At 37.9% G+C, this 21,570-nt stretch overlaps 2 protein-coding genes across 2 annotated transcripts; one reads left to right on the forward strand and one right to left on the reverse strand.

Moving 5' to 3' along the window:
* Nucleotides 1-1,470: 1,470 nt before the first annotated feature.
* ddit3 (DNA-damage-inducible transcript 3) lies at nucleotides 1,471-5,381 on the forward strand. The gene is made up of 4 exons (XM_015004657.2): nucleotides 1,471-1,618; nucleotides 2,898-2,959; nucleotides 3,335-3,543; nucleotides 3,657-5,381. The coding sequence occupies exons 3-4, from the start codon at nucleotides 3,388-3,390 to the stop codon at nucleotides 4,431-4,433; spliced, it is 933 nt and encodes a 310-aa protein (XP_014860143.1). The 5' UTR covers nucleotides 1,471-1,618; nucleotides 2,898-2,959; nucleotides 3,335-3,387; the 3' UTR covers nucleotides 4,434-5,381.
* A 77-nt stretch (nucleotides 5,382-5,458) lies between these two features.
* Nucleotides 5,459-21,405, reverse strand: mars1 (methionyl-tRNA synthetase 1). Its single transcript, XM_015004582.2, has 21 exons — nucleotides 21,143-21,405; nucleotides 19,827-19,917; nucleotides 18,646-18,724; nucleotides 18,431-18,562; nucleotides 17,420-17,495; nucleotides 17,145-17,320; nucleotides 16,555-16,664; nucleotides 16,270-16,386; nucleotides 15,986-16,189; nucleotides 14,223-14,424; nucleotides 13,256-13,330; nucleotides 12,854-13,024; nucleotides 12,450-12,545; nucleotides 11,625-11,742; nucleotides 11,221-11,434; nucleotides 9,222-9,353; nucleotides 8,988-9,092; nucleotides 7,693-7,888; nucleotides 7,081-7,152; nucleotides 6,413-6,532; nucleotides 5,459-6,042 (listed from the first exon to the last, which is right to left on the reverse strand). The coding sequence occupies exons 1-21, from the start codon at nucleotides 21,243-21,245 to the stop codon at nucleotides 5,893-5,895; spliced, it is 2,739 nt and encodes a 912-aa protein (XP_014860068.2). The 5' UTR covers nucleotides 21,246-21,405; the 3' UTR covers nucleotides 5,459-5,892.
* Nucleotides 21,406-21,570: the final 165 nt, after the last annotated feature.

Consider the following 21,570-nt stretch of genomic DNA (forward strand, 5'->3'; position numbering starts at 1 on the left):
CTGCTATTTCTAATGTAAGATCTGACATATAAATAAATGATCATTTAATTTTTTAAAATATTTTTCATATTTTTGAAATATTTAATACATCATAAAGCACTTTATAGTTGATTTTATTTTCATATTTTTATTTTATTAAACATAAATGTCTTATTACATTTAGTAAGATTTTAGAAATACATTATTTCAAGTCAATGTTTTCTTGTTTACAATTTATAATATTTTATTACAATTTAATATTTAATTTTATTATTATTACACAATTGATCTATTTTATTTTAAATGTTAATAATTATTTTGGTTATTTTACTATAGATGTATTTTTTATTTTATTAGTTTATCTTAATAAATAAATAATGGTAAGTAGGATTGTGTTGCTCTGAATACTGCAAAAAGTATGGCCAAACATGACTTAAAATTGTGTTATTGGTGTCAACAAAGAGTTGAATTATTTTTAAGCTTCCGTCTCCAAGTCTAAAGTTGTATTGTGGTGATTTATGTAAAAGGAAAAAAATATATAAAGCTAAACAAATCGATCATTACTGATAGAGCAATGGTCACGCAACAGAGAGAAAGATTGAATAAAAGTTTCTATCACTGGGTAATGAATTCTACCGAGTTTCATCATCAACAGCTAAAAAAAAGAAGAAAAAAACACGCATGAAAAATAAGGGACAGTCTGGTCCTGGCTCACGCCCACCCCCGTTAAATTATAATAATTATATATTTTAGTAATTTATTATATTTGACAAATACTAAGCATCTGTACACAGGAAAGACGTTACTTTGGAGTTACAGTTCACAAGGTGTATACAGGTGACGTTTCTATCGGAATGTCAGACTGTCTTAAAGCAGGTGTGGCCGTCAGCGACAAAAACTTTACTAAAACAACTCAAATCAGAAAACTCAAGATGGCAACGTAATTAATAAACACGTCACGAGCAAGTAAGCGCTAAATTGATTGGCTGGATGATATTAAAAGAAAAAAAAACGTTCAAAACATTTGCCTTAAAAATAATCGATTCAGCTTTTATGTTCCGGAAGAAAAAGCAATTCTTCGACATTAGATATCCATGCATATATGTATATTTTTAGATTTTTGTTAGAGCCAACAGTGTTTAATAAAACATGTTCTGATTCTGCTGGTGTTATCCCCAGCTAGAAATTGGTTGCCAAGCATTGCATCATTCCTTTCATGTGACTCCCATACGCCCCAAATTCGTCCTGGCCGTCTTATGACTGCATCACAGCTGCTGCTCGCACAAACTATACGGGCTGGAGTTAACAGCCAGCACTCTCGACTATAAGCCCCGCCCAAACAGCCAAATTCGCTCAGTCTATTGGATATCACCAAGGCAAAGCTCTCACTTCCGCCCCTCTGATTGGTCCATTCTGATGTCAGTCCTCCTCACCCTGCTAGGTTGTTATGAAACTAACTTCCCCATGCATAGTTCGGTTGGCTTCTCCCTCTATATAAAAACAGCACCGGGAGTTTCCGTAAAACACATTCAGCCGTCAAGACTGAACAATGGTTAACATGAGCTATTCCCAATTTTTACTAAAATATCTACAGTCGAGTTCAAGACAGTCGAGAAGGCGAGCGAATAGAAGAAAAAGGGTAAGCGGCGGCTGTTGTTCATGGTTGTTGTTTTTCTCGGTGTTTTGTGAACTTGTAGTGAAGTCGTCTTGGTGTGGTGGAAAGAAAAAAAAGAGAATGTGCATGTTTTTTGGCTGATATCCCGGTGCCATTTTTAGAATAACAGTTGTCTTCATCTGTCATTATTAGTATGTAGCTGGTTCATGCTTTGTCTTTGTTTGTCAAGTTGTCAAGCTCCAACTTTTATGATAACTTGTTCAGAGCGGAAAAAAATAAATAAATTTTGGAATGGTTACGTGAAGGACATTTATAACGGCTTTATTACGGGTCTTTAAAGGTAGTATTTTTTTTCCATCTTTCACATTTAGGTCGAGCAATAATTTTAATTAAGTAGGTAAAAGTAACCATTTTGTTTTAATTTGCGGGTTGTCTAGTCTGGCGCCTCATTTATAAAACGAGCTTCCAAGTGTGACAACAGATTTTTGGATTAAATTGCCGTTTTCCCAACCCAATCCTTTCTTTTCCTTTTGTTTCGCCCATTTCTCCTGCTGGACTTTTATTTCCATGACGTAATTGTCTTGGATTACAGTTGACATGTATGGCAACTAAAAGAGAGGAAAATCAGTGTAATTTGTGACTTATATGTTTAGATGACATTTAATTAATAAAGTATGTTTTGAGTTACTCAGAATGTGTTGTAGAAATAATATGAACGGGCTTCATTATATAATATCAAGCCCAATCACTACCATTGTTTAACGTAAAAATAACTTCAACTCTTTACCCCCATATCAAATATAATTGACATAACCGACGTACGAGATCTGATTCATTACCATTGGTTTGTTTAGCAGGTTTAAAACATTCATAGCGAGGAGAAAACAAAACAGATGCGAGATAGAAATGAAGGCAGAGCTGACGGTCAAACCTGCTCAGATTCCAGCGCTTCCTTGTCCTCTGAAACCACTTGTTTATCTACCTGAATGTTTTGAGAGCAGGGAAAAGCAGGGGGCGCAGTGGAGATCTTTTTTTGGTCTTTGTTTACAAAAATTGTGAAAATAATTATTACAGGGTTTTTTTTCCTTTTACATTGCCCGGCCTAATTTAAAAAAATATATATATTGTACAGTGGTGATATGTGTATTTTCTTACATATTTATTAACCATTCAATTATTTCTCCAACAATTTCAGACACCTTTTGTTTCCAGGTTGAGGTTGTTCTGTTTGGCTCAAATGCTAATTTTCACGTGGATAATACAAATATTTTTAATCTAACCTTTTGCACTGATTTTGTTTCAGAATTATTGGGATAAGCTGTCTCCAACAAATTGTCAGACTTGATTAACAGAGACTTTCTGAAGGTAAACTAAACTCACCTGCTCATGTTTGACAGTAAAGATGTTCTTGGGATTGTTTATATTTAAATGTGAACAGTTTCGTTCATTTAAGGAATCAGAATTGTGTGCGTTACAGTCTTTTCTTTAGAATCATTGTTATCAATTCACAGATTAAGTGTATTACACATTATACAGTATATTTGTCTAGTTTGGTTTGTCATGGGATAAAAATAGATTTACTGCTGAGCAGCATTTGTAATTAAACCTGCTTCAGAACAATTCTGATTGATGAAAGTTGCAGACTTCTTTTTGACGTGTCAGTGATCTATTGTGCAGCTGCTCTGTGCCCCGTCTGTTTTCTAACCCTCCTGGGTCTGGTCGCCTCTCTCTCCCCTCCAGGTCCAGTGTAAACCGTGTGGCAGAGTATCTGTGTGTTGAGACTGATTGGCGAGATGACTGCCGAGTGGCTACACCTGCTCCCGCCGTACCCCCCTGGAGTAGGGCCGTTGTATGGTGCAGAGTTGGAGGCGTGGTATGAGGACCTGCAGGATATTCTAGGCTCCGACACGGGAGGGGCAAAACTTGCACGTGCCCCCACATGCACCGAGGTCAGTAGTTTAGAGACAAAACTATTACTGGTGATGAGTAATAGTTGCACATCTCCTTCTCCTTATTTATGGTTTTAATTGACGTGTTTGACATTTGTGTTTTGTGGTTGTAGAAGGAGCCAGAGTTTCTGGATGTTCTTGAGAGTTGTTCTCTGACGTGGCTGACTGACGGAAACCAGACGTGGGCTGAAGGTGTCCAGAGGACGACAGAGGAAATCCACACCACCCAGCCTCTGCATCACACCTCATCATCATCCTCCTCCTCTTCTTCTTCGTCGTCCTGTATGAGTCCAGCTGTTGTAGAGGAACGGCAGGTGGAGGCTGAGAGCGGTAGAAATGCAGATAGCTCAACAGGAGGCGGCAGCGACTTGCTGCCTCCGGAGTTCTTCGAATTGCTGAGTGAAGGAGGAGTGGGAATGGTGGATCCGAGTGGAGCAGTGATCAGCAGTGGCTATTATTATCACCAACACCACCCTGCAAACAACACCCATCCTGCATCTCCTTCAGCCAGCGAAGAGGAACTGCCCTGTGTGCCAGATTCTCCATCCTGCTCTTCATCAGCTTCCCAGTCTCCATCTCAAAATTGCTCTCCTCCCTCTTCACCTGTCTCCTCACCCTCAGGCTATTCGTCCTCCCGTTTGGGAAAACGCAAGAGGACTTCTAGTGAGAGGGCCAACAGTGCCTTGTCCTCTTTCTCCTCTTCCATGCAACGCTCATCTTACTCGTCTACCAAAAAGAGTCGTAAAGAAAGAGAGCAAGAGAATGAACGAAAGGTACAAGAGCTGACAGAGCAGAATGAGCGTTTGAAAGCAGAGATTGAAAGGCTGGGAGAGGAGGTCCAGAGGACACGAAGAGCTCTGATTGAGAGGCTGGTCAACACCAGGAAATGAAGGGAAGACAGACAGAAATAAATGACAAAAACGGGTCCTATACAATTAGAAAAAGCAATGGTGGGGAAAGGTGTAAGGAGATGGATAGGAAATGTTTTCAGAAGAAGAATGGAAACCAAAGAATTTTTTTTTATAAGTGATGGTTTTTGGAAAACAGAGAAGTGAAGAAAGTAATGAAAGTCAAGACTAGAGGGTACAGAGAGAATGGGCTGCAGCAGCATTGCGGCAAATCAAAAGAAACAGCATGTCTGAACGAGAACAGAAAGCTTGAAGTGCAAATCATGCAGCGGATTTAATGAATGTCATTTTAAGGAATGCAAAATAAGTTCCATGAAATGGAAGGATATAGGATGGAACGGGTGCTGATTTGTATGTATAACTCAGAGGCGTCTTAGCTAGAGAGAACATCAGTGTCATCTTATTCCCACCATATTGCAATAAATTGTAACTCCCAACTTTAAGGGCTACGATCTGGCTCACAGAGATTATTTGCCCCAATTTTTGGAGAGTTTTGGAGCTCAGGAAAGTTTTGAAAGTGCCCAGTGCAGTGTGAGTATGAGAGATTTTTTTTTTTTTTTTTTTAAAGAAAATTCATACTTTTTTCTTTTTTTTTTTTAAAACTTTGTATAATCCATGGCTTGTTTGTTCAAGTATTTAGATAAAATACGTAACCTGCTTATACTTTTCAGGCTGACCTTTTCTATTATGGGAATCTGTGGCAGAATTGTTAGATCTTCTACCCTGATGACTATTTTTATATAACTGTATTATACGCGTAAATATAATTGTACTGTATGGCTTATACTGTATATTCCAACATACTGTTTATTTCTTATTGTAGTAAAAAAAAAAAGTTATTCATAAATATGCATGGATTTTATCACTCATGGCATCAAAATTGTTTTTTCTTTACTGTACTTAAAAATTTGCAATAAAAATTTAAACATACTTTAGATGTTGAATTGTTTTCTTTTGCGCAACATTTTTTATTCAAATAGAAAAAGCACAAACCAAGGCAAAAAAAGTTTTTTTTTTTTTCTTAATCTGTTTATTTTATAGATCCCAATAGATATTTGTAGCAAAGAAAAAAAAACCCAGAGGATATAAAAACCATCTTAAGACGTACAAACGCACCTTCCAAATGCTAATATCATATGCTGACTTTAACACAGGGAGGGTATAAAATCAGTTTCTTTTGGTGTAGGGATTTGGAGAAATCCTTCCTTTCTGTATCTGTATTCATTTGACTGTCTCTTTGTGTGTTTTCATTTCCCCGTCGGCCAATCCAGCATTTCATTAGTCCTCGGTGCCAACACCACATTGTCTTAGATCCTGTCACGGCTTTGCCTTAAGCTAATACCCTCATCTCTCCGTGTACATCTTGTTCCCATTCTCCACTCTTGCCTTCCCCTTCCTCTGACTAACCTTAATTTGGCTTTCCTTTCTTCATTTTCCTTTCTCACTTCTTCTTGCCCTTCTGAGGTGCAGGCTCAGGGCTCTTCCCTTCAGCAAGAGCCAGTTGTTTCTTAAGGTCTAAAAGTTTGGAAACCTCTGCTGTGATTACAGCCTTTTCTGCTTTCTGGGATTTGAGCGCTCGAACCTTGTCGCCCTGTAATAAAAAAATAATAATAATTTTAGATTTTATTCCAAAATAATGAGCCAACATGGGAACTAATTTTTTTTAATTTTTAAATGAAAAAAAAAAAAATTAGGGAATAAAATTAAATTTTTATAATGAAATTTAAAATCTTCAAAAGATGATTTTAACTGGAAATACAATCAAATGTCGCTGTGTTGAGTTTGTTAAATTGTTTTTTTTTTTAGCAATCAAAAGTTTTATAATTAAGATAGGAAAAGAAAACAAAAAAGCTTGAAAAAAAACTGAAAACTGCACTTTCAATCTTATTCCAACAACAAATGATCAATACTATTTGAATTTGATGGATTCGTAGTATTTCGCTGCATGCTAGCGATCTAACCTGCTCGGCTACAGCTTCCGCCAGCTGTTTGGCTTTCTCGGGATCCGATCCGTCGACCACCTTCACCTCGGCAACAACGGGAGGAGCAGGAACCGCAGCGGGCTGAGTGCTGGCAGTAATCTGAAGGTGTAAACAAATAAATACGTTTAGCAGGTGTTGCAGGGATCCTTTCTGCTGATTTCTTTTTCTAAAAACTCAAAAGCGTTGGTGAGATTCTGTAAGTTACAAAACTAGAAAATGACAAATCAAACCAAGATGAGTAAAAAGGATCCATTTCAAGACATTTGCTGGAGTTAGTGATGGAATTCATTAATGTACACTGACAAGCGGCACATTGTGGACCCACTCACAAACAAACGCCACTCAATACCTTCTTATTAGATGGTTTGTCTTCAGGCTAGAGGCAAGGATTAGAGGGATTATTTTTATCTATGTGATGAATGCACCATTGATAATTTATGCATTTAAAATACATTTTCTCTTTATCTTGCTCTTTAAAAAAAAACAGTCACTCCAATTAAGAGTAAATTCAAACAGATGATGACAGTCTGTGAACGGCTACACATAATATATTCTTATTTCACTTTTCATAAATGATGAATCTACATCAATACATGAACAGACTGAGCTCACGCTCAGGCCATTACGCATCATAAACATCAAATTACCTGCTGTCCACCAAACCTCTTCTTCAAAGCCTCGATCTGATCCGCCTCCAGTTTCTGGAATAACGGACTGACCTGGGAATGAAACGGGTTGGGGAACCGAGGCAGTGAGAGACAAAAATTAAAATGAGTAGGTATGCATGGATTTTAAAAAAAAGTCGATTCAGCCCAAGGCTCATATAGCTCATCTTTGAATAAAGTGGATTATGCAAGATGGTAAATAATTTTCTGAGAGATTTTTCAAAGTTTTGGTCACACTTCATGAAACACTGCACCAGAGTAAAGCAGTGTCTACATGAGCTTTGCATGGTCTTCAGTGATGTTTCCTACTCTTTACATAAAGGCCAAAGTCACCAATTATGACAATCTGAACAGACAAGACATCACAATTAGACCCAGATGGTCAAATGGCCTGAGAGAAACTTGTTTGCTGGAAGGTGTGTGTGTGTGTGTGTGAGATTGTGTGTGTTCACGAAACTGCATCGCTTTCAACAGTTCTGAAATCGTGACAGACTGTTGCGTTCTCATTGTATCACCCTGCTTCGACAGTGCTGCGGGTTCGCATGTCTGCGCAGGTGCCACTCGTGTTTTCGCTTTCGTCAAGGTCACACTCACGGTGCCGATGCGGTGGCCCGCTCTCAGGGCGCACACGAAGGTGCCGGGGCCTTGCAGCATGGTATTGATGCAAGTCTGAGGAGCGTTGAGCTGATCCCTGATGGTCTGGCTGACCGCTGGCATGTAAGGCAGGAGCATCACCGACAGCAAGCAGGCGATATTCACAGAAACGCCCGTCACGGTGCCGGCGTGCTGCCTGAAAGGAACAAACAACTCACATCACCTAATCAGACACGTCGGGAATGTGAACACAGGCGGAGTCGTGGTGAGAGATTCTGACTCTGAATAAAAATAACATGATTTCATGCAATTTGTAAAAAAAATATATATATTAAAAGTGAAAAAAAATTACCTACTTGTATTTGAAACTGAAATGCAAAAATTGTTCTTAAAATAAAAAAAATACTATTAGAGAAATAAAGCAAATTAAAATATTTAATATTGGTCATTTGATAAAGCTACATGTACGTAAGCCTTCACATTTACGCACCTTGTTATTCTGATCTTTATAGAGCAATACTTGAGCTTGCCAACTGAAGAATTAAAAACAGTCTTATCCTAATAACACTGAATGGTGGTCATCACAGCGACCAAAACGAACGCATTTCCAAAATTAAAACGAGATGGGAAACGGTCCCCAGGGGCTGCCAAGAGACTGACGGCAACAATAAAGAAACTGCAACATAATATAATAATCTGTATCCAAACTGTAGAAGCTTTTTCTTTCAACTAGAACAAGTAGGTTGAGCAAAAATGTCCCAGAACCAGATCTTTTGTACCACAATGCTAAACTGTAGATTTGTCGAAGAAACGACAGTAAGAGCGTTATGACTGAGTGCTGCAGGCAGCAAGTCACGTTTCCTGGATCTGGGTGTTTTGTCAAAGGTAATGAAACCATGAACTAATAACAGTCTTTTCTGACTCAAAACATTCAAGCATCTGCTAGAATACAGAAACTTTTTTTTTTTTTCCAGCTGTCCAGGCAAACCCCTAAATCAACTCAAACTAATTTGTATAAATATTAAATTAAGGTGTGGGATGCTGATAGATTCCTACTAAAAAAATTAAAGCAAAGTATTCATTTATTTGGAACCTTGCAGGTTTTTTTTTTAAATATATATTTCTCCTACAACACTTTTGTTTGTTTTTCATATGATTTGGTTTGCAGAGATCTCATTAAAGGTAGAAAAAGTTAGGAAATTCTATGCATTTATCTCGCTTCTTAGAGCCTCGTTTTACCAGGGGTGTGTAGATTTTTCGCAGCCACTACATGTTCTTGTGTAAAAACTTCTCACCTTTCTGACTCCCCTCCCTTTATTTTCTTCCAGGGCTCATTGACTTGAATGTATTGGTTACCATGGCGAGAAATGTTCAGGATGTGCTTCAGGGCATCGCGTATCCTGGTGAAACATTTCGAACAGAGTTAATAAATACCCTTATTAACACTCCGCTCAAAAATGTACATCATCTAGCTGTATTCCGCACACGATCCGTTAGTCTACTGGATTCAGTCAAGCTGAACATCTTACTTGACTTTGTCCATAAGCTGGATGTACTGCTGCAGCTCCCAGCCCACCACAGCCAGCAGCTTCTTGTCTTCCTGCTGTAGCTCCATCGCAGGCACGCATCCTCCAAAGAACTTGGTCACAAACATCCCACCTCTGGAAGACAGAGCAAGATTTGGACAGAACAGATTAAGACCTGGCCAGGAAAAGAAACTGAGTTGGAAACGAACAGAAGATCATCGAAGGGAGAAAAAAAAAAAATGGGTTGAGGATGAAACCAGTGAAGGACATGCTACTTGACTTGCTAATCGTGTATAAATTATACATTTTGCTGTCTTATCTACCACACCGCCTTGCCGTGCAGTTATGCAGCGTACTGCCTGAATGCAGTCGCGTCTGAAGCAAGTAATTCTTCTAAAGTTTCATGTGTAGATTTTTTTTTTTTTTTTTTTGTCTGATGCAACACCGTGTTCAATATTTTACATCTCTAATCTGGCATTTTAGACACACACACAACAAAAAAGCCACTACAGATTCAACTTGACTGTGGTTAAATTAATTTTATCGTTTGTTTAGTTAAATTGTCGATCCATCAGCTAATGTTTTTTTTTAAATGTACAAACTGTTGAATAAATTGTATATTTGCTCGTCTAATTATTTCCCAGACTGTACCCTAAATGCTTTTAATAAACACCAGTCAGAGTGAAGTCTCGACTGGAAATTAACTGTATAAGATGGATGCATTTTCACTAATGATGTGACTCAGGGACTGGATCTGGGGAAGGTCAGAATTTCTTTTCTGAATTAGCAGAACTCTTTCCACCTGAGGCAGGATGCAATCTGCAAGATATTTTGGAGCCAATTAGACATCAATGTTGCTGCCCGAGACCAATTTTGAAGATCAAGGTACTCTGGAAAGAAGCTGGTGAGAAATATCTTTGAAGTGGGATTTAACACTGATCTTTTAAAAAACATTTTAGACGAGGCAATTAAGGCTAAATTACGCCATCCCAAATAAATTTAGAAAACTAGGGTGAGCGTCTTGTAATAGTTAGTGATGTAACAGGCTTTTTTTTCCCAAAGAGTACGACACAAGTTGTTAATTGGACTTGATGACAGTGTTGCTGCATATTTACTTTAAGTGAAACCCTTGTAGGAAGAGTGAGCAACTTGAGATGTATTGCCCCAGTTTTCCTCTCAGCAATGATTGAAAACTATTGAAGTAAAGCAGAAAAAAAAACACAACTGCTTTGCAAAAACACTCATATACATCAAAGTTCTCCCCATTTTGACACACTGTAACCAAAATCTTAATTCAGGATGCAGCAAAAAAAGCTCATGGATTTTAAACGTCAGCCTGGAGTTTTTCCGTATGGAGTTTGAATGTTCTCCCTGTGTGTGGGTTATTTCTCCAACAGTACAAAAACAAGATCGTCAGGTTAATTGGTCTCTAAAATTGTCCGTAGGCATGGTTGTCTGTCCTGTGCGTTCCCTTGACGACCGGTCCAAGATGTACCCCTGGCTGACGACAGGAGAAAAGCATGTTTCTATCCAACTCTGGCTGAAATTTTTGGGTGTTTTTGAGCTTTTCAGTTTTGTCCTCCATCCCCACAGCATGATGCTGCCACCACCCTGTGATTTTTTAGGAGGGATGGTGTATTCAGGGTGTAATGAAATAAAACGACACACAGGTGGACTCCATTTACTAATTAGGTAACTTTTGAACGCAACTGAACTGGATGATATTTTGGGGCATCACTAAAAAGGAGCTGAATACATATTCTAATCACACTTTTTTATTTGAAAACATGTCTATTTCTTTCCACTTTGGTTAAGCACCACTTTCTTTTGGTTCATCACATAAAATAACTCATAACTATGAGTGACCTAAAAACAATGCATGTACACAGTAGGATTTTTGGAAATACTTGAATTTTGAAGCTCTATAAAGGTTATTCCCTTTGAGGTGAATGCTAAAGTTCATAAGAGAACACAGATCCTAGCTAAGCTCTGTTGCCGTTACCTGTTGATGAAGTTCCCCAAATTGTTGAGCAGCTCAGAGTTGTTCTTTAGGGCCATGTCAGCCCAAGAAAAAGCTGAATCCTGTCCTTCTGGACGCACATACAGGAGGTAGAACCGCCATACATCCGAAGGGATGCCCGTGTCCTTCGCCATGTCGCCGAACACACCGACACCACGGCTCTTTGAGAACTTTGTGTCCTCGTAATTCAGATATTCTGAGGAGTTAAGAACCCAAACGTCAGGGATAACGATCAGCGACAGTTTAGCAAGAAATTCTGTAACAACAAATCTAAGTTTAACAACTATTCACGAATCTACAATGAAGTCAGCTACGTACTCACATAAATCTCATTACATAAATAAATAATAAAGTGATCAACCTGATCAGTGGTAGTAGGAGCTTACCAGTAGCAATTAGATGGCTGACCAGAGTGTAGTTGTCCAGGGCTCCCAGTAGGGAGCAGGGAAACACCACACTGTGGAACGGCACATTGTCCTTCGCCATGAAGTTGTACAGCTCCACCTGGTGGCAGAGATAACACTGCATCTTAAGGATGACATCATATTAGATCATCGTGAGATCATCCAGTTCAAAGAGGACTTATCTGCTCAACCCAGCCACCTCTCCCCTGCACTTACAGGGCATCACACTCTCATAAGAAAGCCTCAATCCCAGGGTTTTACATGAAGAGGGATGAGATGAATGAATGAGGCTTAACAGAGACAGAGCACGTCACAGCTTGGGCCAGTTCAATCTACTTGTATATTAACATGTTTGAGACCTGTCACTGTCTTCCAGTTTGATACTTGTTGGTATATGTGGGGAAGCTTATGAGAGTCCTGAGCTTACAATATCAAACTGAGGTCTGCTCACAAAATGTCAAATGGTTCTGTTTTAACAGGAAGCAGAGCACAGCTTCGCAGGAAAGAGAAAGAAAAGCTGGTATAGATTGATAATGTCGACACTTATTTCAGGAGAAGGTTGTCTGTCGCGGCTCACTGCTTTTACAGCCATGTGTCCACCAAAATGGTTGGGATTTCTATATCTGCTTCACATCAAGATTTAAATGGGGTGAAAAATAACACCGTGTTCAACTGAAGGGTACAAAAAAAAATGTCCACATGGGGAAATGAGAATCACAATTAGACCCACTCTGGGTGAAAATGAGGACAGAAATCTGTGTCAAGCTTATGTGTTAATCCTTTGTATGGCTCAACAGCGCCTGGTACCTGATGAGGATTTTTCCACCACTTTTCCCATTCGGTGGTGTAGTTGGCAGTAATGGACAGATAACCAATAGGAGCGTCGAACCAAACGTAGAACACCTACAGAGGAACAAAGTCATGTTTCAGTAAAGAAATGGACTGTGGATAAAATGTTAAATCCTTTAGTCATTACGCAAGGCTGAAGTTTAAGGTAAATTACCCAAACATAAATTGAAGGTTTTGGTTTTCTAAATTTTAAAAGTAAATACTCAAAACACATCTCAAGTATGCAAGTCAAGCAAATGACTTAAAGTGTAAACCAAACATGAATACAATAAAAAAGAAAGGAAAAAAAAAACGCTCAGTGTGGTGAAGCCAAGAAAAGTAGTCTCTCTTTCTATATTTCTCTGTAAGTAATCAGAGCAAACCTTCTCTTTAAAGTCTGGGTGAGGTACTGGTGTTCCCCACTGCAGGTCCCTGGTGATGCAGCGAGGCTTGAGTCCATCTCTGAGCCAGGAGCGAGTGATCTGTTTGGCGTTTGCTGTCCAGTCTCCAGAGCTGGTTGATCTCTCTAGCCAATTCTCCAACTGAGTTTCTAGCTGCATTAAAAAAAAAAAGAAAGAAAAGTTAATTCATAAATAACCCTTTTAACTTAAAGGTAAAGGTTTCAAAAATGTAATAGAATATTTCCTCTGAAATATTCAACTTATGAAATCTTTTTAAAACATAAAATTGAATTAGTTGTCTTGATTCATGACATCTAAAAAGGGCAATACACTTACAAATAAACAAAAAAGAAGGAGTATTGCAAAGCAAAGGTAAAACTTTACCTTTGGCAGGTCCAAGAAGAGATGTTTGGAGGAGCGGATTTCTGGAGTCTGCCTGCAGACTTTGCACTGCGGTTCCTGGAAGCAGCAAAAAACGACAACAACAAAAAAAATCAACAAATTTGACAATTTCTGCATTTAAAATTTCTAAGTGAGTTTTCCAAATTTACTATGTATCCTACTTAAGAAGATTCAGAGCACAAATAAGCCTCCAATAACAAATAGCACAACATATAATTCCATCCAATGAAAAAAAAAAAAAAGCCACTGAATTTTCCACGAAATGCACAGAAAACATTTCATGGAAAAAATATTGTATTTAAAATAAAAAGTTGACTTTGACTGTATGTGAATATTGCAGATGACAACTTTTACATTTAGTAAAACTAAAACAGCTTTTTGTTATGTTATTTCATTAGATTCTAATAATTGAAAAAGGAGAAATTTGAGTTTCAAATAAGCCACAATAGCAAAATTTGAGTTCCTGCACCAAAGGAGATTCTGTTGTTAGTTCTAATTTCTTGTAACTACAGGTTTAACAACAGACCATAAATAAAACGAACATAATTTATTCAAGATAAACAAAATCAAACAAATAAAATTTCAACAAACATATTTGACAATATGTACTTAACTGGGATTTCATGTACTTTTTATAATGCTGACTGTCGGTGCCTATGACGATGCCTATGCTTCGTTTCTAACATCAGTATTGCAATCCTCTTTTCTGTAACAACACTGAATGTTTATAAAGAGAGTCAGAAACCTTTCTATCATTTAAAATGGGTATGTTCTCTTTGTGGTTATTTGCACTTTTAATGCGGACAGAATTTAAGAATCTATCTAGGCTTTAATGATCAAGAGAAGAACCAGAAGGTAGCAGGCATATACTGTACATTATTGTTATGAGTGTGAATGTAAAGAAATGTTATTTCTGTTCTGCTGGACTGAACCTTCCACAGCCACTCACCCTGAGCTCCACGGCGTTGATGAGGCGCCCGCACTTGTCACACTGATCACCGCGAGCCTCCGGATAGCTGCAGTGGGGACACGTTCCCTCTACAAAGCGGTCAGCCAGGAAGCGCTGACAGTTTTCACAGCGAAGCTGCTCCACCGTGTCTTCAACAAGAAATCCATTCTTGTGGAGTCGCCAGAATATATCCTGAGCGATCCTGAGACAGAGGAAAAGGGCCAGTTGGATGATTTCTTGAAAAATGTCAGTAATGTAGAGACCCTTGAAAATGTAAAGGGTGCATTAAGTACGGGACAACTGGCTAATGTCAGGACGAGCCCCTCATCACACCAGTTTAAATATTTAACATGTTACATAAGCTTTGCTGCATATTAAAATGTAAATTTACAAAGTGTATATAAGAAAAGAAATACAGCCATTTATATAGTAGGACATCAAGAAAGGAGAGGTCAAGTTATTGACAGGAGGGAATAACTTAAAAATTAAAGCGACAAAGAAAAAAGCAATGGTTTGGTTTTGGGCTGGTAAATCTAAAATCTAAGCCTCCAGTGCTTCTCATGAATCAAGTCAAAAGTCTTTAATGTGAGGGGCTGTTTTTATTTCTTAAAAAACATCATGTTGGAGCTTGATGTTTGATGCCTTTTTAAGCTGCTCTATATCAAAGCAAAGGCCTCAAAACAAGAATTTCGATCGTTATCATTTTTGGTGTACAAGCACTTGGATTTAGGTCTAAGATTGTCTTTAGAGAAAAGTGCCTCATATGGACGCAATTTCCCATAAAAATTATCTTTGTGAAACATCTGTGTACAAAAACGATAAAACAAAATCATAATTTCTTAAATGCAGACTGACAAACACACGTGAAACCGATGGACTACACATGACATTCATGTGAAACTCATGGATTTTTTGGTGCCTATGGGAAATTTCGACAAAGGTGAATCTGTGATTCCTGAACAAGGCATTCTTCTTTGGAGAACTTTGATGAAACTGCGTAAAAAATACAAAACTGGCAACAAAAAGGAATAAAAATTTAAATATGTCACCCAATACAAATTTTCCAAAATGCTTTTTTTATTTTTAATTTTTTAATTTTATTTTTTTAAAGGGAGGAGCTATTTGATATGGATATTGCTAAAACAGCCTATTTTTATACTGCTAGATATTTTTTAAGGAATTCAAAAAATGTCAGTTTCCATATGTAGAGGATTTTCTGACACATTTCCCAGCTGTCAATTATCAAGTCTATTGACATGTGAAATGTGTGGAAAACATCCCACATTAATGTTGCTTTTTGGTGTAATCATGTGAAAAGATAGACGTCATGTATTTTTTCCATCAACTTCCCCCTAATTGTCTGACTTTTTACAACTTCTTTGAATTACATCAGGTTTTAAATTCCAGATTAAAATAAATAATTAAAAGCAGGCAACAGACACAAACAGAGCTCTTATATGTTCTGAAATCTGAAAGAACAAGGAAAGGGCAAGTTCTGATTAAGAAGGATAAACTTTTGCACCAGCATGTGCAATATTACAGTAATCCTATTGTACGTTATGTAATTTTATAAGTGGAAGTATGCCGATTCTTCCACTTCACATCACAATCATCCAGTTTTAGGATTAGAGTCCTAAAATGTGGTTTTAATGAGTTTCATGTTAATAAATGTTTTTCACATGAATAAACTTTCAGACTTTTCTGAAATACAGCATTTTTGTCCTATTCAAGGGCCTTAAAGAGCACACCTAGAGAAAACTTACTCCGTCTGCTTCTCAGTGGTGGTTCTCCCAAAGAAGTCAAAGTCAATCTGGAACCATTTGTAGATACTGGAGTGAACAGCATGGTACTTGTCACAGATCTGCTGCGGTGTCAGGCCTTCCTCTCTGGCCTTGTTCTCGGTAGCCGTGCCGTACTCATCCGTGCCACAGACAAATAGCACATTCCACCCTCGCAGCTGGCCGTATCTGGGGAAAAATGAAGTAACACTTAGTGCTGCAACAGAGGACGTGAAACTTGGGGGGGAAAAAGGTATTTAAATTCTTACCTGGAGAAAACATCTGCACTGAGGACACAGCCAATGATGTTACCCAGGTGAGGGACATTGTTGACATATGGCAAGGCGCTGGTGATGAGGACATTCCGGTTGCCCTCTTGTGGCATACTGTGTAGGGACATTTAAAAACAACCTGTTTCTGGATAGCTGCTTTTCCAGCTTTACGAGATCATTGCAAGATAACATTATATCATCCTCTCCCATGAGAAATGAGGTAGCTTGAAACAATGCCACAAGCGAAAAACAGCACAGCGTATTTGAGCTTACATCACTTACACTGGATGTTGCTTTTCAGCTGGATGGGAGCAGGCGTTTAAATCCTTGCTCCAGATGAGAGCCGCTGCTTCCATCTCCTCCTCTGAAATGGCTCGCTCACCTTCATCAGTCTGAGCCCAAAACAGAGAAAGATTTAGTAGAAAAAGAAAATTACACTCACTATTAGGCTCTAAGGTTAGTCCATTTTCTTCAAACTGAGCTGTTAGTGCTCTTCTTAAATATGAAGAACATAAAGAGCTATTATTATTTCATTGTTGCAGTTTAAGAGAATAAGTCTGTTCCACCAAAGATGAGGCTGAAATCAAGCTGTGCAGCTATTTTATTAATACAATTTTTACCCACATAGGTAGAAATGCTACAAGCAGCAAGCCTAACACCACAAGTAAATGCACAAGAGTGGTTTTATTTTTATGGTACATTTATGGCTTGAAAGGGAAGACAAAAGAAATCCTTGTAGCCTCACATTTAGATTTAACTTGAGGCATACTCGCATGCGAATTTACTGTTGGCTCTGAGGTTTCTACAAATCTACGCTTTTCAGTAAGAACACCTCAAGTTTGTAAAAGTCAAAGTGATGATGTAGCAGATACCTCAGCAGGGCTGCCGTTGCATGGCTGTGTGTCTCTGCTCTGAGGTGCAGGCTGCTTCTGCATGTAGCTCTTCATGGCCTCCAGGCCTTTTCCCTGCAGCACTTTCTGAGCTGCAGACTGACAGCCACGCACCACAGCAACACGGTCAAACCAAGCCTTTACTGATTTATGATCACCTGAAAGGGAGAGACAGGGAAATGGAAAGAGAGGAAATAAGACTTGGGAAAGGAAGGGGGAAATTTTGCAACTACAAGAATTAAACAAACTGAACTTACTCAATGCTAGAGAAGAGACGGATAAAACAGGGTGCAGGGCACCCCATAAAACAACATCAGCAACTGAAACAGCTTCCTGAAACAAAGAACAGCAATATTATTAACATTATTTCAAATACGAAAACACAATATTTCAGAATATTTTGATACAGAGAAGCTAAATATAAGACATTTTTAACAATTATAAGTTTCTCTACAAATAATTGGTATTATTGATCAAACAAATCTTATGACAGCGTACAGCATCAAAATCTATCTGAAAAATAAATGATATGCATATACGTTCAAAAGAATAACGTCCTATTGTTTGGTGAAAAAATAAAAAAGTTCACAAAATAAATCTCTGCCTTTCAGGCTTTGTAAAGCAAACTGCTCTTCAGGCAAAATGTGTGGAACAAGATTTTGCTCTGTTGGGCAAAATAAAAGCAGTTCCAAAAATTTAATCTGGCTTGTTCATTTTAGGTAAGTAAACTGAAAAAAGTAGGTAAACTTTGACATATTTAACAGTGGTGTTGCCCCCAGAGGAAACTAAGGGGAAACTGTTTCCTACTCATAAGTGACATAATTTCCACCTCGGGCTTCGAAAACAACTTGAATGCAGCACAAGACAATTTTTGATTAAAAAAAAATCTATTTAATTGTAAATTAATAATTATGTAATGTAATCTCAACAATATCATGCTGAACCTCTATAAGAGCATATTCAGGTATATATCCTATAGTCTTCCATCACATCATAGTTGACAAGAGCATGAAAAATGTCTTTAAATATGTCTGGAGATGCATTAAAAAGATTTAACAGATTAATTTCCAATGGGAAACTTGATGTCAACATAGAAAAGGAAAAAGAGTAGTAGAGAGGAAGAGCAGGTAAAAAAATAAGGTTTACAATGTCTGATGGCAACAGGCAGGAGCCTCTCAGGTGAAGCTTTCCATTATTTAACTTGAGATTTTCTATTGTTTTTTTTTTTGTTTTTTTATTTTTAGAGGGAGTAGGCGTTGATACTGTACCCCAGTTAAATATGCCGTGCTGCCCTTGGCCAAGCTTTGGTCCAAGACATTTAGGGGACCCTGGAGAACTTTGGGAACCTCTGACCCTTTTCCCTGAAGCACTGCCAAGTGAAGAGCCCGTAGCAGTGCAGGCTGCGAAATTAAAGTAAAGCATTATTTCTTTACCTTCATGCTGAGATTCATTAACACGAGTCTGAAAAACAGAATTAATTTACCTGGAGAATTGTGGCTTCCCACTCAAGCCACTGATTGCACTGATCACTGGATTCTGGTCCATTTAACTCAAACAGGTACCTACATGTCAAACACATGGAGCTCATCCAGCAACAAAATTACAACAACTGAAAGCACACACTGCATAAAACAAAAATTCATCTAGAGAAGAGGTGGGGATTGCTGTAGTAGGTATTGGACCACTTAAAAAACTTGGTAACACTTTATTTGAAGGCGGTTGAATAAGACTGACATGACACCGTCATAAACATGACATAACACCTGTCATGAACATGAATAAGCCTTCATGAATATTTATGACTGTTGTCATAAAGTGTCATTCGGTAAATTATGACACTTTTAATACAAAGTTGACATTATTCAAAATGTCTTTGTTATGACAACATGACATTAACCAAGAAATCAATACTGATATAAATTTGTTATAAAAGTATTACTGATTGCACTTTAAAAATTAGGTAACTTTATGTTATTAAAGGTAAAGTTTAAACAGTCATGATTTCTTGGTTAATGTCAAGTTGTCATAACAAAGACATTTTGAATAATGTCAACTTTGTATTAAAAGTGTCATAATTTACCGAATGATGCTTTATGACAACAGTCATAAATATTCATGAAGACTTATTCATGTTCATGACAGGTGTTATGTCATGTTTATGAAAGTGTCATGACAGTCTTATTCACCCCCCTTCAAATAAAGTGTTACCGAAAACTTGGTGGCATCATAAGTAATAAACATTATGAAGCCAATACTGAAGCAAAATCTTCAGAAAATGATCTAAAAGGTAAAGGTTAAGTGCTGAGCAGTAATGTAGCAAAAAAGTGTTTTTTAGGACAACCGAGTCAATGTTTTCAAATGTCCATAAGACCACAACCCAGTCCTACTGACTTATGGATAGAGCTGAAAAGGTCAGCAACATAAGTGGCCTACAAACCCGACTCTGTTACACCAGCTGTATCAGGAGAAAGGTGAAAAGGTTCAGTCTGATTAAACATCAGACAGCCAGAAAATAAAATACATTGTATAAAATTTCTGGTTTCAACTGAAACTGCAACATTGACCCACAACCCAAACGAGTTCCTACTGTATACTTCAAAATATTCCATTGAAAAAGTTCTTCCAAAGATAAATGACCTCAGATATTTACATAATTCAGTTCACCTGCAAATAGTGTTGGAGCTGAAAAGGTGCTGCCCACTGGGGAGGAAAAGAGTAGGCACAGCTGGACGGGGGAGGAAAGGCACCACCTTCCCTGAAAATACGAGAGAGAAACATATCAGAAAAGTGTTTAAAAATGTCACAAGCAATTATTTAAACAGTTCAGGGGAAATGGTGGCTCAGGGGAACCATCTGTTCAAAGCAATACTGTAAAGAAAGTTTTGCCAAAATGTCTAAGCACTGATTAGATGAACTGGTAAGATCATATGTATGACAAGTAATTAAAATCATATCTGCTAAATTTAGATGTGCTAGAAGGGTATTTAAATTATTGGTACATCAATGTTTTTTTTTTATATTGAAGTTTTCCTTTGCAAACTTTTTCTTCTAATTTTACATATTTAGCTACATCAGATATGTAGTTATTTTATCAGCTTTTCCCTTAGGGGTTGCTACAGAGAATCATCTGTCTCTATTTTTTCCTCTCAACTGAATCATTAACCCTCACACCAAGAAATTTCATGTCTTCCTCTTAGCTACATCTCATGTGGCTTCTTCTACCAATTTAATCATCGTCTCCCCTGTGAATTTGTCCAAACCATCTCAGTCTGAGCTCTCTGACTTTGTCTTCACAAAATCTAGCGTAAGCCCTCCAATGCTCTCATTCCTGATCCTGTCCATCCTTGTCACACCCAAAAAGAACCTCAACATCTCTAGCTCTGCAACACCCAGTTAAAACTTTATTTTAAATATCACATATACAAATGTTCACTTTTTATAGTTATTTGATTTCAGCCATGATTAAAAGACAGACTGTTAGAATAAAAAATAATTAATAAATACACATTCATCTTCTTTATATCAATTATATATTATTTTCTACCATAACAAGCAGGTATATGGAGACAAATCTGTAGAGAAAAGTTCCACGGGTTATAATAAACAAATAAAAATCAACTTGTTACTGTTATAAACTCAGAATCTGTTTAGCTACAACTTAACTGCTATTATGAATGACACAAAAAGGGAACTTGACCCATCGTGAACATGAATACTACAACAAAACAAACACATTAGGTATGTGAGAGTTTTCTAGTTGCTTCACAAATACACTACCTGTTCACTCCATTCATTCATTCTGACACACACTGGGCACCGAATGGGGGCTAGTTGCATTGCTAGCTTGGTTCTCCTTACACAGTCACAGCTGTCCGTTGGAGCACTCAGTCGCACTTGAAGCACATTTTTGACTAAATATAGAGTATATTACTTACATATAGTCACATAAATAAAAACGAAATATGCTAACTATGTTTTACCTTCGTGGTTGACGAACTGAACGCCGCACTGAACTCCTGTTACTTCCAGCGCAGCTAACACCTTCAGACAATGCGGGTTGCCTTCACTAACAAACAACTCCATCAGGCCGGTGGCAGCTCCTCTTGCTACTAAACTGTACACTGGATTGTTGTTCTTTCTTTTTATTTCTCTCTGAAAGAAGAAGACAGGTGACTCTGGAACTAACTTTGCCGGCGTATGCTGTCCACGCTGATGCAAGCGCTATTCGATTTGCCAAATATGGTGAAAATGTAGTTTTGAGGCAGTCTTTGTGCCTTTCACATAAGCAGAGTTAGTTCAGTCAACGGACTACATCTCCCATAATCCTTTTTGTAAAATATGGCTGTCACGTTATTAGGTTGGCTTGTTCTGGGTATTAAGGTTAGCACCGCCGGGTGGTATGACTTTT

This window comes from Poecilia mexicana, unplaced genomic scaffold (genome assembly GCF_051168715.1).
Source record: "Poecilia mexicana isolate PSO_F unplaced genomic scaffold, ASM5116871v1 scaffold_5, whole genome shotgun sequence".
Taxonomy (NCBI): Eukaryota; Metazoa; Chordata; class Actinopteri; order Cyprinodontiformes; family Poeciliidae; genus Poecilia; species Poecilia mexicana.